Genomic DNA, 18,320 nt, shown 5'->3' on the forward strand with positions numbered 1-18,320 from the left:
GTACTACCCCCATTCTTCCATCCCATATGTTAAGGGTACATCAGAAAAAAATTGCCTCTGCAAAAATCTCCATGCCACTTTCAAACCTTTCATTCAACTGGCTACTTTCATACATTCGCCTAAAAATCAACTTCATCCTCTTGAACATCCTGGAGTGTATAAAGTTCCTTGCCTGCAGTTTTGACCTACTTTAGGCAAATGTCAAATAAGGCAGATGTTAAATGATCTACACTTGTAGATCATTTAACATCTGCCTTGAAGAATACAAAAATTACATCTGCAATCACCTATATAGCAAGTAGGGATTATCAAACCATGCTCTGCATACTCCTTCACATAGGATCAGTGGAGAAAACATCTTTATTACATACAAGTTATTACAGGTCTGAGAGACTATTTTTAAAATCAGTATCAGCTAAGAAGTACTCTCCAAACTTCAACAGGTACGGTTGCATTAACTTACCAAAGATTTGGGAGACTATCATTTTAAGATCTGATAGTCTTACTTCTCTAAAGTAACTTTATTGTTATCTGACCCACAGAGAGCACCATGTAAGGACATCATTTCTACTGTCAGTGTAAAGTCAATGGGCTAATGTACTCTTTACAGATGAGTTGTTTTAATCTTTCCTCTGATTCTAGACAACTGACCTGACGTGAAAGTGGCACTGCTTACCATTGTGAGAGAGAATGTTCTTGAAAGGGATATACACAACAGTACTGGGGTCATGGTGTGTGTGTGGGGGGGGGGGGGGGGGGGTTATCCTTAATGGATGCACCAAGTAACATGTGCTGGAAAAAGAGACTATGACTAGTGAACAATATTGCAATGAAGTTTTTCAACGTCATGTTCGACTGTTCCATAGTGCTGTAGGCAAAGAATTCATTTTTATGGATGATATGTGCCACACCATATGATACACGAGCAGTGGAGATACTTCTGGAGACCAAGGATATTAATCGAATTGAGTGACCAGCACGATTCCCAGATTCCAACTTCATAGCACACGTGTTTGGGATGCAATAGGGAAATCCATTGCTGCTCAAAATTCCCCTCCAGAAAAAACAAAAAACGGCCTTATCATGGCTCAGTGGGAGGAGTCGGCTAGTTTGCTTCAGTTTGAATCACTTGGTGCTAAGCATGGTAAGACATGAGAGCTGCATCGCAGTTCGGGGTGGACATATTACATACTGAAGCGTCTCTCTACATAGTTTTTTGTAAGCACTATACATTAATTCCTTAACTACATAGTTAGGAAATTTGTAACTTTTGCCAAAAACATATTGCAATTTAATTTGTAAGAATTTACAACAAATTTTTTGTGTAATATAATTTGTTAGTATGTTGGCAATAAATTTATCCACATTTGGCTGTGGTAATGAAAATTTTTTTTCATGTACAGATAAAAATGTAGTTTATCCTGCTTTTAGACACCAGTATATTATGCTAGGAACTTTTAATATGCTTCTTTTCCATGACTGTATAAGTTCCTGTGTCTACTACAGAATCCCAGTTTTGTTTTCCAATCCCGCAAATAACTTCAGTACATGCCTCTTGTTTTCTACCTTTTTCATTTTTCCTTGTATAATATTTGTATATTTGGTCACCAATATACCTCTGACAGCTGCTTCACTAATTCTTTTTAATACTCTTCAACATGTTTTTCTTTTAAATACGATGTTTGTTTTTATCCTGATCAAAACTGATTACTCTAGTGTATTGAACCAGTGTGACCACATAATGCAGCAAATGAGACTTATTGCATCTTCTCTCCATGCTAGAATTGGTATTAGTAATGGTATAAATAATGATCAATGGTATTAGTAACGACTAGTCTCCATGTCCTAAACAGAAATCCACCAGGTATTTATCATTGCTATTAGCTTTGCAATTTTCTCCAATTTTTCAATAAACATATCTGGTACTCACTTCTCATGATGCTTAGATCTCCAGAGTAGGAAATGAACACAAGACAGAAATGTTTTGCAAAAATGTGGAGATATATATAATCGCATGCAGTTTAAATTTTTTTCATTAGAACAATTTTCATTGCAGTATAATTTTCTTCACTTGAAGAATTCCTTTATTTAAAGGAATTCTGAAGTCTTTATATAGCAATGTTAGATGTTTGCTAAACTAAAAAAACGGTTATTTATGCAAGCAAAATAAAGCTTTCTTGATAAAAAAAAAGAAGAAAAAAAAAGAAGTAATTACAAAAATGAAAACTTATGTAATTTCTTGATATAGAAATAACAAAACTAATTTGACTAACTTCCTCAAAGCAATATACCCCTTTTGAATTACACATAACCATACAATTATTAATTGTAATTTTACAAGGTATTGTAAAATTACAATTAATTTTACAATACCTTGTAAAATAAACAATGTTATTTTTACAAGGTATTGTTTCCAAGTATATCACTCAAATTAACAAGCCTTGTGGAACAAAATGTAAAACACAACTGCTGAACGAAAAAGAAATAATATTCTTTGCATTTTATATTTGCTTGATGATGCTAATTTTAATATTTTTCTTCCATTTTGTGATATCCAATCTTTTGCAAATCACAACTAGCAAATGACGAACAGCCTATTATGAGGTAACAAAGAAAAACTGCTATAATAATTAATAAAATGTTTAATTTAACCATGCAATAAATACCTCAGCAAGATCCAACTGGATTGATGCATAATCCTTTGCCCGGATAATCCTGTTACTTGCAGAGCTATTGAATAAAAACATTCAAGGCACAAAATCAATCAATCAAAAATTACCTTATTAAAAAAAAAATATTTTATTTTAATTATTAAAAATTAATTATTAAAGAACATTTTTATAAATAAAAATGTCTCACTAGAAAAAAAAAACGGCTACAATTTATAACTAAATACCTTAAAATGCCAGTTTACAAAAGACTGCAATAATTACATAGCATTTAAAGAACTGGGCTACACCTACATGAGACTTGCGATTCAAATGAAAGTCCTATGAAGGTTCATAATGGATCTAACACCTGTGACCATAAAACAATCACAAGTTGCAACTAACAATTTTTAGCAAAGATCAACAGACATGGCTAGCATAAATAAGTTTCTTTACAATGTTATTTCAACAAAGTATTGTATTCAAGTACCACTCTCAAACTAGCATAGGAAAAAATGTCATTTCTTCTATTAATTAAATTAAGGGGATATTAGATCCCACATTGTTTGAAAACTGAATAAGAAACTCAAGGATTGGAATCAGAGAGTTTCATGCAGAATCTTCTTCTTTCACTCTGCCTTATCCCATGTTAAACGGGGTTGGCGCACCAATCTTTAACCTTCCTCTTCCAAGTTCTCCGGTCAAGAGCATCCTTCGGACTCCATCCTTTCTCCCTAAGATCCTCTGTCATCTTATCCCTCCACCCCTGAGCTTGGGCCTGCCTCTTTTCTTCCTTCCCTCCAACTCCATATACTCCACTTGTTTACCAACATACTCCTCACCCTTCCTCTCAGCATGTCCAAACCACCTCAGCCTACTTTCTTGTATCTTCTTGCCAACTGGTCCCACCTTAACCGTCCCTCTGATGTAGTCATTCCTTATCCTGTCCTTCTTTGTCACACCACTCATCCATCTCAACATCCGCATCTCCGCTGCCTCCATCTTCCTCTCCTGTGCCTTGGTTATAGGCCACGTCTCCGCACCATGGAGCATCGCCAGCCTCACCACCATCTTATAGAGCTTTCCTTTCCTCTTACAACTCACTCTCTTGTCGCACAGGACCCCGCTCATCTTCCTCCAATTCATCCAACCGCATGTTATTCGGTGCTGTATTTCCTCATCCAGGTCACCATTCCTCTCGACAACCGACCCAAGGTACTTGAATTTCTTCCCTGAAATTAGCCTTTCACCCTGGAGTCATATGACGATATCCTCGTAACTCCCCATTGACATATATTCAGTCTTCACCCGGATAATTCTCATGCCGCTCTTCTCCAATGCCTTTCTCCACTCTTCCAGAGTATTTCAAGCTTCTCTCGGGATGATTCGCATAGAACAATGTCATCGGCAAACAGCATGCTCCATGGTGCCTCCTTATTGACATCCTCCACTAGTACATCCATGACCAGGTCAAAGAGGTAGGGGCTCAGAGCTGACCCTTGGTGTAGCCCTACGACAAAAGGGAACCCTTCTGTCATGCCGACACTAGACCTGACCTGAGTTTCTGTTCCCTCATACATCTCCTTATGAGATGTATGAGGGAACAGAAATCCCATGCCGAATATAGTATAAAAAACTATAAAGTATCGGTGAATACTAGCGTGAGCTGAATGCAAGTAGTCCTCAAATGTAGTACAAACACGGGCAACTCGTTGCGAAGGTGGGGAAAGTCATTTCTTCTTATGCTTATTTTTGTAAACATGAGAAGAACATGAACTTTTTTTAAGATATGTTTTTTAATTCAGGAGACTATTTCAAGTTTTCCCTCGATAGCTGCTGTTAAAACAAATGTTTATTTAACAAAATACATTACAGGCCTAAATATAATACAATGAAGATGGGGGACATCTCCATTCTGCTTCATCACTGCTACCCATTTTGGATTATGTCTTGTGATCAACAATTTGTTTTTTTTTTTCATGTTTAACAAGGTGAGTCACTTCAGGAGAAAGCATATGGGTGGGGAAGGATCGGTTTACCATTCATATTTTTCCCATAAGATCAGACTCCACATGAAACATGGCATCACGCTGTTAGTCACTGTGCAATATCCAACTTGAGTCATGTTCCTTATCCATTTGAGTCATATTTTGTTGAACAAAAAGCCCAAAAACAAAAAATAAGTGTACAATATTTTTGCTCAGTTTTTACTTATAGTTAACATATATATAAAAATTATTATATCATCCCAATGGCCACCTGTGTGGTATGGAGAACATCTATAACACTCTATTTGCACTTTTGTTTTCTTCATGCAAAAGCATTCACAATATTACTTCCCATATAAGATTTTTTTCATCACAAAGGCTATTGAAATATTTGTTCTCTGGTTGTAAAGACCTAAGTATGAGTTTGAATAAAGTAAAAGGAACCTTTAATTTTAATAAGGACTTCAACTAAAGGCAGGTAACAGTTTCATACAGACTAGGCAAGGTTTTTCATCCCACAATCAGGTAAACCAACCAGAGAATATTTCTAAAAGAGCATAATATGCTCTTTGGTTGTAATCTATCTTCTCTGCCATTACACATGAAACATCTCCCTCAATTTTATTAGCAGATGGTTTTCATAAACTTTCTTATAAAAGATGGAAAAATTCATACCTGAACTTTTCTATCTTTTATTCAGTCCAGAATAAAAATTCATTCAGCTATCCACACTTTCAGAACACAGAATGGAGCAATATGCACAACAAATGAAACCAATTCTCTTAGCAATGATAAGAATTGCAAATAGAACAATCAAAGCTATAGCCATTTCTAATTTATCTGCACATATCACTGATGACTGCCATGATCGTTGGAATGAGTTCGATGGGCGAAAGGACTTATATAAGATGGATGGATTGCATTTGAATGGAGTTGGTGTACGGAGACTTGAAAGAGTGTTGATGAATGATGTGGAAGTGGATGTACAGACTCAGGGAAACTAGATTTATTAAGAGGGGGGGGGAGTAGATATGCTGACTTTAGGGGGGCAGTTAAGTGTACGAATGAGTATATTATGCCCGAGCGAGTACGACGGACAACAAATCAGAATGGGATAGTTAGTATAAGGCATCAAAGTAAGGATGGGACAAATGGGCTTCTGCGATTCATGTACACTAATGCCAGGAGTATTAGGAACAAGAAGGAAGAGTTTTTGGCCATGGTTGGCACTTCCAGGCCAGAGGTTGTCGGTATTAGTGAAACATGGCTGACAGAAGATGATAAAGCTAGTGGGATTGAATGCGACGGGTATAGCATCTTCAGGAGTGACAGGGTGAATAAAAAGGGGGGAGGAGTGTTATTGATGATAGCTGATGATCTTCAGCCAAGGAGTATAGAAGTTGAACTGCATGATGGGGAAAAAAGCACATTTGAGGCTGTTTGGTGTGAGATACAATCCAGCAGAACAAAATATACAATTGGGTGCTGCTATAGACCGGGTGATGGAGTGGATGGTGGGGATAGTATGCATAAGCAAATAGAAGAAATGAGTGGAAGGAGGGTAATCATTATGGGTGATTTCAATTATGGTAACATTGACTGGAAAGAGGAGAGGGCACATGGGAGGAAGGAATTGGATTTTATGCGGTTATTAAGGGACAACTATCTACGGCAACATGTATTGGAAAATACCAGGGGGCAGAGAGTGCTGGACCTAGTAATTGCAACCGAGAATGTGGCTGTAATGAACATGACCATGTTGCCACCAATTGGTGAGAGTGACCATAAAGTCATGACTTGGGAGGTGGCTAAAGGAGTCGAATTTACAATTAAGACAGGGTACATGTGGAATTACCGGGCTGGTAAGTATGACAAGCTTAGGTGTGTGCTTGGCTCAATGCCATGGCATGTAAAACTGCAAGGGCTGGATGTTGATAGTGCATGGGAGGTGGTTAAGAACTGTTTGCAGGAGGCAATGGTTGACTGTATACCAAGAGTCCGAATAATAAATCAATTAGGGGTTAAATGGATGAATAACACTATTAAGCTTGAGCTGCAAAAAAAGAAACAATTGTGGAGGAAATTTAAGGAGAAGGGTGACCATCAGGCGCAGGAACAGTATAAAGCTCAGGCCAGGATGGTAACAAGGGTGGTAAGAAAAGCAAAAGCAGATTACGAAAGGAAATTGGCCACGCAGGCTAAAGAGAATCCCAAACAGTTTTTTCAATATGTTGCAAGTAAAAGGAAAAATGCTGATGGTAGAATGATCTTAAAAAATGCTGAGGGTAGGGAGGTAACCGAATCAGTTGATATTGTGGAATTACTGAGCGAGCACTTTGCAAGAGTATATCATCCAGGTGGTGACTTTGCAGGAATGGAAGAACCAACAGCTTATACTGGAATTGTGATGAATGAAGTAGAGGTAACTAGTCTATTACAGAACCTCAATGTCAATACATCTGTGGGATTGGATGGTATACCAGCTCGTGTCGTACGTGAAGCGGCCAAAGAATTGTCAGTGCCCTTGACCATTTTGTTTAATTTGAGCCTCAGGACTGGGTCAGTCCCAAGGGGGTGGAAAGAGGGGAAAATAGTTCCACTGCACAAAGGTGGTTCCAAGGCTGCTGTTGAAAATTACCGGCCAATCAGCATAACAGGAATCATTATCAAGGTCTTAGAGAAAATAGTCAAGAGGAAAATACAAGATTGGATAGAAGAAAATGGGATACTGTATCGGGGACAGCATGGTTTTGTGAAGGATAGGTCATGCCTCAGTAACTTGCTCACGTATTATAACACAGTGACGGCTGAACTGGATAAGGGTAATGGGTTTACGGTGATTCTACTGGACCTTGCCAAGGCCTTTGACAGGATACCACATGGAATTCTAATCAGTAAATTGGGGCATATGGGGATGGACATAGGGTTGGTGAGATGGATAGGAGGGTGGTTGACGGAGAGATATCAGAGAGTGGTTTACTCAGGAGTAGAGTCCACAAGACGGCCTGTGACTAGTGGTGTGCCACAAGGATCTGTTCTTGGACCACTGCTGTTTAATTTGTTCATAAATGATATAGGAAAGGATCTGAGAGGAACAGTTCATTTGTTTGCGGATGATGCGAAGTTGGGTAGGGCAATAGTGAATGCTGATGACGTCAAAATTTTGCAGGATGATTTGGATAGATTGGAGGTCTGGGCTAAGGAGAATGGATGTCAGTTTAATGTGGCAAAATGTAAGGTTATACATTTTGGGGTGAAAAGATTGGCGGCAGTTTACTGCATTGGTGGAACCGTGCTCCAGGAAATTGATGAGGCACGAGATTTAGGAGTGTTGGTAGATAAGGAATTGAAATTTAGGGGACACATTGCAAAAGTGGCCAAATCAGCTCATCAAATCACTTGGTTGCTGAAGAATACGTTGACAAGCAGAGACAAGCAGGCTATTGTTCCTCTGTATCGAGCCTTGATAAGACCCCATCTAGACTACTGTGCTCAGATTTGGTCACCTAGGTTTCTTCTTGATGGGGAGGAGGTGGAGAGGATCCAGAGGCGAGTGACCAAGATGATAGCAAGTCTGTGGAATGAACCGTATGAGAACAGATTGAGGATTTGTGGGTTGCAAAAATTGGTTGATAGGCGGAGGAGGGGAGATATGATTGAGACATTCAAATTACTGAAGGGTTTCTATAAAATTAATTCAGAAGATATTTTTGAGAACAGGGTTGGTTGTGGGAGGACTAGGGGACATCCATGGAAACTGGGCAAAAGTGTGGTTAGTAAAGGTGTTAGAGCTGGGTTCTTTACTTTTAGAGTAGTGAATGAGTGGAATGCGCTCCCTGAGTCTGTGGTGGATGCTGTGACAGTGAATGAGTTTAAGGCGAGGTATGATAGATACTGTATGAATGTCAAATAGTTGTGATGAATATGATTTGGGGCCTCCCTCGATGAGTCTAATGACTCCCTGGAGTTGCCCGTAATAATAGTAATAATTTTAGCAGTACAGAAACTATTAATAAAAATATTTATTAATCTATAAAGTATAATGCCATTTGGAAGAAACAACACTAAATTTTCCTGTATATAATTGCACTGTGGAAACTTGCTGCTAGCACCTAAAGAATACTTCAAAAATCATGAACATTTAGTTACAAGTAGCTATAAACTGCCAAATGAAAAAAATTTTAACCCTAGATTATGCATTAGAAAAGGACCCATGAGACTAAATATTGTTTGCTTGCATTTTAAATACAAGTATGAAAGTTTCATAGTAACTGCCATGATGTGGGACATGCTCTGTATGGCTCTATGTGAAAAATGATCAGAAATACTCTTTTTCATAGTGACCAAACTGACTTTTATTATCCATGTGTTAAGACTATGGTCAATCTGGTCTTGCAGACCACTCACAGGATCTTCTGGAAGAAAACACCATGCTCTATCACACTAAATTTAGAAAAGAAAGCTATTTTTGGAATCTGCAGTTGCAGTGGCACTCAGTCATCAATCAAATTTAAATAAAAGATGGGTACAAAAAACTCCAAAAATATGGAAAACATTAATTGTCAGAGATCCCAATTTACATCCTAGGCTACCTACAAATGCCTATCACCTAGATAGGGCTTTAGAGTCGTGTTTCAGTGAATAGTGTGTGTGTGTGAGAGAGAGAGGTGTTATTTGTACTTCCTGAAGATGTCTCAGTTACAGAGACAAAAATTTGGAAGTATTAAAGTTAGTTTTTAATCCCTTCTTAATGCTGCCAATACTCCATTAAACCTCCAACATGACTTCAAATATCTTATCACTAAGACAGCCAAGTTCAAAGCTAAACTTTCCAATATGCTACAACACTACCTAAGTAGATTAATAATAAATGCAGTGATCAATATATCATAAAATGCAGGCACTAAGCCTTTGAAAAAAAAAAAAAAAGTGTCTTGGTCTAAAAATATTTCACATTGTTGGAATGTTCTCAGAAAATTTACTAAACTTCCTATGTTGTCTAAACTATTCAAAAGAAAACTGAATGCTCTATCCCAGAGCCACAAGTTACTATTTTTCCAAAATGATTTATATATTCTACAATGCAGAAAATAAAACTGGTCATCTTTCTAGCAATAAGGCTAATACTTCTCCAGAAGGAAAACTTCCATTTTCCTGTAACTTGTTTATTTGAATCAATTGGGAAGATCAATTTAAAAAAAAAAAAAGTTATTTGAAAATACCAGAGCTATATACATGTCAACAAACCTCATTAACCTAGTTTGGCTCAACATGGGGTTGACAATGTTAGCCACACAATTCAATGGGATAATACCAAACACCAAATTTATAATTACAGCTGCGCAGAACATTTATTCGAAAAGTGTTGAATAAATTAAACATCAGCCTAACTTAATTCATAACAACTGCTTTTCTTTTCCCAAAGTTTGGGATTATATATATATATATATATATATATATATATATATATATATATATATATATATCCCAGTAGTTTATATCCTAGCTACTATATGGTGATTGCATGTCTAAAAGGGTTCCAATGAAACATCACATTCACTGTTCTTTTTGTATTTAAATTTCTATTATCGTTCATCCACCCACGCTGATGTTTTACAAAATGTAAAATTAAATAATCGTTAATGTACTTCTGGATAGTTTGCCTATTGTGTAGGGTGAAAAACCAGTTTCCAGGAGGAGAAAAAACTGCCGGCTCCATAGACCCAGACAACTTGCCTTCTGCTGAAATGCCCAGTATTCTTTGCCTACTAGATTTGAACATAGGTCTTTTCACCCATAGGGTATTGTCAATATTGACTGAGCTACAGAAGATTGTATGGCTTATGCATTGTGCAAATATCAAGCATGCAGGTATCTTTCTGCAATGTGACTTCAGTTATATTTTTAGTCAGTATAGCTATGGATGGATAGACACAGTATACCACTTTCACTAGTGTTTCCCTATTCATATTTTCTGGGTTTTTTTTTTTTTTTATTAATCCTATAACCCTGATAAAATTCATTTCTAGTATCATTAATGTTACTTACTCTCAAATTTTCATTTCCATTTCTTGTATTCCCTCCCCACACACACACTCTGGACATACAATGCTGCATGCATGCTACCAAAACAAGTTTTATTGCAGCAGTAAATGGAATTTCATACATATGGTGTCCATATTAATGTACTTACTTCCAAGAAAACCTGGTGACATGGAAATAAAAAAAAAATGGTAAAGCTTTACTTTTTGAAATAGCTACATTTTGAAACCTATGCAAGAAGATCTGCTAAATTGGCCACTATTATTCCTCCAATTCCGCTTCAAAATCATTTGAACAAGAGCCACTGCTAACACCAAAACTTTTACCGTCTTTTATTTAAATTAAGGGGATATTAAATTTTGAAATGAAGGCCACATTGAAATGAAGTCTATTGGCTCTTTATATTTAAGTAACTTTTACAGTCTATCTTGAAACTGACTAAACTGAAGTGGAGGAGGCTGTTCCAAAGAACAGATGTAGATGGAATGTTGAGGACTGTATAACAGTGCAATATGGTATAAGGCTAAAATTGACTGGGAAGAAATCTATCTGTAGAAACGGTCACAGTTGCAAAGGGGGTACTGTTAAGAAAGGTCCAGTGTTGGAAGAATCATGAGGATTATCTGGTATTCTGGTTGGCAAGTTAACAAGCTACATTAGATCATGACTAATAGCAAACGATTCTGCCTCCCCTCTGCCTTGATCTGTGAAGTTAAAGCAGAGGCAGTTTATGTTATGAACATTTCATTTCATTTATTATTTTCTATTGTGCATTTAAACATCCTGTGTTTAACCAGTAAACTATATTAACCACCTTACCGGCCATTATGGATCAAATACGCATCCTCATATGCTTCGTGTCTATATTTCAATGTAATATCAATGGTATTACAATTTTAATACGCATTTCACATCCATGATAACCTTGACATCTTGGCCGGTAGCGTGTTTAAAGAGTTTAAGAAATACAAAAGAGAAATGTTAATTAAAGTTTCCTACAAAATAATTTCATGGTTTGTGTAATTAGACTGTATGAAATCAACTTTTAGGAGACAACAAGTCAAAGAGGACATGCAGATGTCTGAATTAAAAGTGCAGTAGAGGCAGTAAATGAAAACCATAACAAGGTGAAGTGAGGAAATCTTGAGCCAGACCCCAATCAGATTGCAGGACTGCAAAAGTAAAGCAACATTTCTGCTAATGTGAATAAAACAATAATTACAAAATACGGGAAAAAAAGCATGTAATATAGTCTCATCAGTAAAACTGTGGATTATGTTTACAGTCAATTGCAAACTGGATGTCAGATTGATTGGCCAAGTGGATAGCATCTCTGTTCTCTGACCTGCAGGCTAGATGGTTTGAATCTCGCTCAGAGATGTTTATGAATTAAAGATACCAAGAAATTATATACTTGGTTTAATCCTTTATCCAAGTCTAAGCAAACATGTTTGTGCCTGAACTATTTTCAGGACTGGGGCAACTTGTATAAAGAAGCTAATGACTTCACACCACTTGCCTCATCTCCTCGTAGACATGTATAATGCTAAATATTATGGGAAGGGTCACTAACCAGACCAGTTTCAACCTTTACTGAGGTCTCATTCTCATCAGTGGGAGCCAGACCCAGGTGATACTAAGGCTGAAGTAATGCAGAAGTCATATTTTCATATACGAGTAGCCAAAAGGTGTCACACCTTATTATTTGTCTTTTTTATTATTATTTGTCAGAGATGTCTTATGAATGCCTTTAGGCAGTATGATTTTCATTGCTTAGCATGAGGCTATCATTATATATCATGAGGCTATTTATTATGATCTGCAAGTTTCTTGAAAAATTACAATATTTTATCTCTTGTGTAGAGCTCCTGGATTACCTAATCCATTTAATACTCAACTCCATCCATGATACTAAATGTGCTATAGGTCTAATCTAAAATCAGAGATTTGGAGATGTTGGTAGATAGGGAGTTTCAAAGGCTATGCTGCAAAAGTGATTAAGACAGCTGATTGGATTATTTGGTAATGCTGAAGAATACAACAAATGCAGGAGGAAGTATCACTCACCTTTAATAAGAATTCAATGCAGCCACATCTGAATTACTGCACTGGTCTGGTCACGTGTTTCTTGGAGATGAAGTGGTTGGTTGAGGAAAGAATCCAGAGGCAAATGACCAAGATGACAAACAGTCTGTGGAATGCTCTTTCCAAGATCAGATTCAGTTTGTGAATTACTAAAGTTGATTGACAACCAGAAAAGAAGGGAGGCGATAGAAACTTTTAAGTTACTAGAAGGGTTTAATAGAATAAATACCAAGGAAATTTTTAGCACTTGGACTAGAGGGGAGAGAACAAGGAGTAATCTCTGGAAACAGAGTAGTTAGTAAAGGCTTCAGGGCTAACTTTGCACTGAAGCCTTTAACCCTGACATTGACAATCCATTCCACTCATTTGCCATGGTGAGTGCTCAACTGGTGAAAGTATTCAAGGAGATAGTGTGGATAGCCTTGGCTTCCCATGAGTCTTCAAGACTGCATAGATTCCCATGTAATCATAATAAATGTAGTGTAAAATCTTGTATAGAAAGAATTTTGAATAAAATTCTTATATACCGATTTTACTTGAGAAAGAAAGTCAGTGCAAAATACTTGTAGTTAAATTAACAATTTTTCATGAGTATTAGAATGAATTGCTAAATTATTTAATCACCAATATGTAACCTATAAAAATATTAGAATGAATTGCTAAGTTATTTGACTGCCAATATTGTACAAACAAAGATAGCCCAGACAGGATTAAAATGTAGACCTGAGGCTATCGCCAGGTGCAAAGGTCGAGTTACAGGGTTTTCCCACCATGACTCAGCGATTTTCGTAGGGGGAAGATACTACGCAATGTTTCTCAACGTGGGACGTATGCCCCACAGGGGGGGGGGATTAGAAAATGTACATGTACATAAATCTTTGAGTTTTTTTATTCGGTTTTAAAACAATGTGGGATCTAATATCCCCTTTATTTAATTAATGTACATGTACATATTTATATTATACTTTTCCAGAACTTGGCTGACTATTATGCTGGGGGGGGGACATCAAAATCTTTGAGACGTTGAGGTGTGGCATGATCCAAAAAAGGTTGAGAAACACTGCCCTAGTAGAACATCTGGGGAACTTGATCTAAAGAAGTTCCAAGGCTGTCAAGGGAGAATAAACAGGAGACAGGTGCTCTGCTCCTGGCTTTTTTGGTTCCTGCTTGGCATTGGCTCTCCGTTCCTGACTTGTTCCGGTGTCACTTCGAGGAAGATTTCTATATCCAGCCATTTCAAGGTTGGGGAAGGATATCCCGCTAGCAGTGTTTCGACGATGATAGGAGATATGTAACAGCACCGTCAGCCTGTTCCAGAAAGTCCTATCGCGAAGTTCCTTAAGCGATCTCCAAGAATGCTGTATTGGCATTGCATTGGAATAATGTCTGTTTGCAGTTCTAACGGGAAAAAAAAGTTTATATTCGTGATCTTTAGGATCATGAATGCTGAACTGGCTGAGAAATGTATGACATAAGATTAATGTAGAACTGTTATGAATCGGGAACCTTACAGCAGGGATTGTTGATTATATAGTTGCTAGCATATTGTAAGGTTTTGAAGTTGGAAAACTGCACTTTTTAAATATTGTGAAATAATTGCATAAAGAATTCTGAGTAATTTGTTAATGTTAAAAGGTTATTGTTAAGAATTAATGTTTGAAGGGAGATTAACTGTGAAGCTTAAGCATAATTTTGATATTGATCTAAGTTAAATTGTTTTAAAGTGTGTATGAAACTAACCACGTGTCTGACGTATATGTGAACGTAAATATTTGTCAGTCTCTAAGCTAAAGGCTAGAAGTATCGATTTAAGTAAGTTGAGAACCAGACACGTGCATTACTTTGTTACTTAACAGAATTGATAAGAGCCTAAAAAATTTGATGTGTGAAATCTTTTCTCTTATAATTTGTAATTACCATGTCTTAGTATGAATAAATTGTTGTTTATTCTCATAGACAGGCTTATACGTTGGTTATGCATTATTAAAACACTTAAGGAAATGTAGTAAGAATATAAATTAAATTAAACTTTAATAAATATTTTCCGATATTTCGGCAAATAGTTATTGTGTAGTGCCTACGTGCACGTAACTTTTTTGTAAGTTCCTTTAGAAAATGGCAATGTGACATTGCCGAAATATCGGAAAATATTTATTAAAGTTTAATTTAATTTATATTCTTAACTACGTTGTTCTATTCCTTAAGTGTTTTAAAATTGTTGTTTGTTAAGTAACTTGCCTGATTTCAACTTACCAATGCACTTCTCATAAAAAGATAGAACCTGTGTCCTTAAAGTTAAAGATAGCCACAACTGACTAAATTTAAGTATCTAACGTTGCTTGCATTAGAATTTAATATTAGAAGATAATTCAGTGTTCCGTTGAACATTACTCTTACACGTATAGGAAAGGCAAACAATTCCTATGAGTGATCTATAATGGTGCAGTCATTATACAAATAAATTTTTAAACATCAGTGTAATAGAAAGTCAGCTAGTTAGACAAAAGAATTGGTTCCAGCGAGAGGCAATTCCTGAATCTAACTACACACACGTGAAAGTAGCATAGTTACGACCTTGAAAGGGGGGGGGGTGAAATTGTAGACCGAAAGATTAAAGGTGAAAAGACTAGCTCAAGCAATGATTACTACTCGGAGTTACGACTGAGAAGAAATCAAGAATTTGATAAGATAAGTGCAAGAAAAAATTTTGAAGACATCTCTAAAAGGTATAAAAATAATTAAAGAATAAATAAAAATACTATATTTTTACAGTAGATATAGCATTTCTTTGTGCTAAGAGGAGAACACACACAATGCTTTCCTCTTATTACAAAGAAAACTATTCCACATATCATGCATGTACACTGCAGCCTAAATAACATCTAGATCTCAGTGTAGTATGTAGATGTTGTTTAGACCACAATGACATTTTTTTTGGACATCACAATTCTTAGTACACTTGATAGTACTACTCACAAATTCCCATCCATCCATCAATCTGTTTATAGTACTACCATCAATCATATCACATTCAGTCTGTTAAATCACTTCTTTCTATCCTCCATTCAAAACCTATACCAGGTATTTACATAGAAAATTAAAAATATGTCAGAGTATGTTATTATCAACAGACCTCCATGGAGTCAACGGACTCATGTGTAATAATTAATTAAAAAAAAACCAAGAAACTACTACTAAATGTCATGGTATGGTTCCACATCCTGTCATATGATCAGGATGAAGTTAATACCATATTTCTTTTGCACTGGAACTTGGCTCCAACTTCTTATTTGAAAGTTACAGTTCAAAAGCAGTGCCTCTAACTTAATGGTTTTTGTTTTTTTAATTAAGTCTAAATTAAACCTTACTAACTCTATGATCTTATATCAATGTTTAGTGGCAAAAACATATCTAGAGAGAATAATTACTAATTCATTGGCATCTTTGTGGGCTCAAAGAAATACATACACCTAAACACATGCATACAGTTACACTAGCAGGAAGGCTAATGCAGACTGAGCGTAAAGTGCAGGATCGTCTTACAGTCTGTCTTAACTGGTGCCCTCTATGGGTGCAGTGGAAACTAGCTTAAGTTCTAGACTTGGACTAGACTCTAGAAGATCATAATCCTCCACCACCACATTAAGAAAAAAATGAGACAGCCAAAGTTCTTGGTTACTTACAAATACTTTCACAAGCAGAGACAAGCAGGTTATTGTTCCTCTTTATCAAGCCTTCATAAGACACCCATCTTGACTATCGCATGCAGATCTGGGCACCAGGGTTTCTTGGTGATGAGGAGGTGAAGAAGACCCAGAGGCAAGTGACTGAGATGGTAACAGGTCTATGGAATGAACCTTATGAGAACAGGTTGAAGATTTGTGGGTTACATAAACTGGTTGATAGGGGAAAAGCAGTGATATGATTGAGAAATACAAATTACTGGGGTTTTTTTTACAAGATTAATTCAGAGGAAAGTTTTCAGAATAGGTCCTCTAGTGCGAGAACTAGGATCTCAACCATAGAAACTGAGTGTGCTTGGAGAATAGTGAATGAGTAGAATAGGCTGCCATGACTGTGAATGAGTTCAAAGCAAAGTATGATATATATATATTGCACAAATGTTGGATAGCTCTTGACATAATGTTCAGAGCCGCTCTCAATGAGTCCAAGGACTCCCTAGAGTTGCCCACAATAATAATCTAGGGTGATTGTATTTGATAGTTTTGGAGACCAGGATGTAACTTTTTCTAATAGTTTTAAATGTTTTTTTTGGGGGGGGGGGAGATAGGATAAGCAAATCAATCTCTGATTAAGATCACTATTTTTCATTCATATTCAGAGCAATCAGGTATTACTATGGCATCTACTTTAGTGATTATGATATTCACTAAGATAAATAAGTAACAAAAACTATTTATTTCTTGGTCATCTTAAAGTAACATGTTAACTGTGTTGGACTACCAGAGTATATAATTACTTAAGTGCATACCAAAATATAGCCAATTAAATGGCAGGTTTGAAGATGACCAGTAATCTACAGTTAACCCTTAATTTCACAAAGGAAGTATATAAAGTTATTTTAAAGGACAAAATAAATAAATAAATAAAGACTATTATATGAACATCAAAAAAAAAAATGAATAAATGTAAGAATAAATAAAATACAATTTTTAAATCCTCATTTTGAAACTTGCGAACAATGCGCTTGGCAATTCGAAAACCAAAGAGGGGAAAATTAGACTACTTCTCCATTTTTATAAGCTATTGCGCTTAAAATTTAGATCTGGAACGCTTAAAAATTAAAAATGTAATTAAACTCAAACTTTGTTTTAGGTGTGCATTTTAAGCAATAAATATAATTTTAGCGTATAATGAATTATTTCATAAACAGCCATAAAATGGGAACTTACCATTTCCTTGGGATGTATAGATCAACGTATTCTCCGGTTTCATTTTGCATGTTTATGCCTATTCGAAAATTTCAGAATAGATATCAATTATATGCATCGACTTCTGGCTAAACTAATTATATTAATCCTAATCGATCGCTCAAATTTGATGTCATACATTTTATACCTACCGTAACAACAAGAGAGTCCAAGATAATAAAGTGAAAAGACTAAGCCTTAATATGGCACGTGTCAAATTGAATAATTTGTCCCCCTTGTGTCAGAAAATCTCAAAAACACGGTCATTATTATTTTTAAAAGAAGCAGACAGTAATTATCTTGAGTGCTGAGTGCGAATATATTTATTATAAAAAAAATAAAAAAAAGAATGATTTTACAGAATTTTGATGAAACCATAGTTCATGAAACATAACATAAAGTAAATATCTCCACATTAATCATATATTTCATAAAGCAAAATTACGATAAAAATAAATTACCAGTGTGTGTGAATTTATTATGGAGAGCATAAAACTAGGGAGGTGTACAAAATGATTAGAACTAGTGCTTTTTTTCTGGCGGTACGCAACGATACGCAGTACCGGCGCCTCTTTTCCTTAAGTTTTTAAAAATTTGCGACTTATTGACAGCAAAATGTATTATAA

At 36.1% G+C, this 18,320-nt stretch overlaps 1 protein-coding gene across 1 annotated transcript in view; it reads right to left on the reverse strand.

Annotated features, from left to right (window-relative positions):
* Positions 1–17,923, reverse strand: part of RpS21 (ribosomal protein S21) — a 47,480-nt gene extending 29,557 nt beyond the window's left edge. Inside the window, exons 1-3 of the mRNA XM_090410509.1 lie at positions 17,847–17,923; positions 17,677–17,734; positions 2,667–2,730 (exon numbers count right to left, since the gene is read on the reverse strand). Coding sequence (XP_090266635.1) covers positions 2,667–2,730; positions 17,677–17,726 — 114 coding nt within the window. The 5' untranslated portion in view covers positions 17,727–17,734; positions 17,847–17,923. The remainder of the gene's footprint in view (positions 1–2,666; positions 2,731–17,676; positions 17,735–17,846) is intronic.
* Positions 17,924–18,320: the final 397 nt, after the last annotated feature.

Source organism: Typopeltis vanoorti, chromosome 20 (assembly GCF_054136105.1).
Source record: "Typopeltis vanoorti isolate ZY-2024b chromosome 20, IOZ_Tvanoo_1.0, whole genome shotgun sequence".
Lineage (NCBI taxonomy): Eukaryota > Metazoa > Arthropoda > Arachnida > Uropygi > Thelyphonidae > Typopeltis > Typopeltis vanoorti.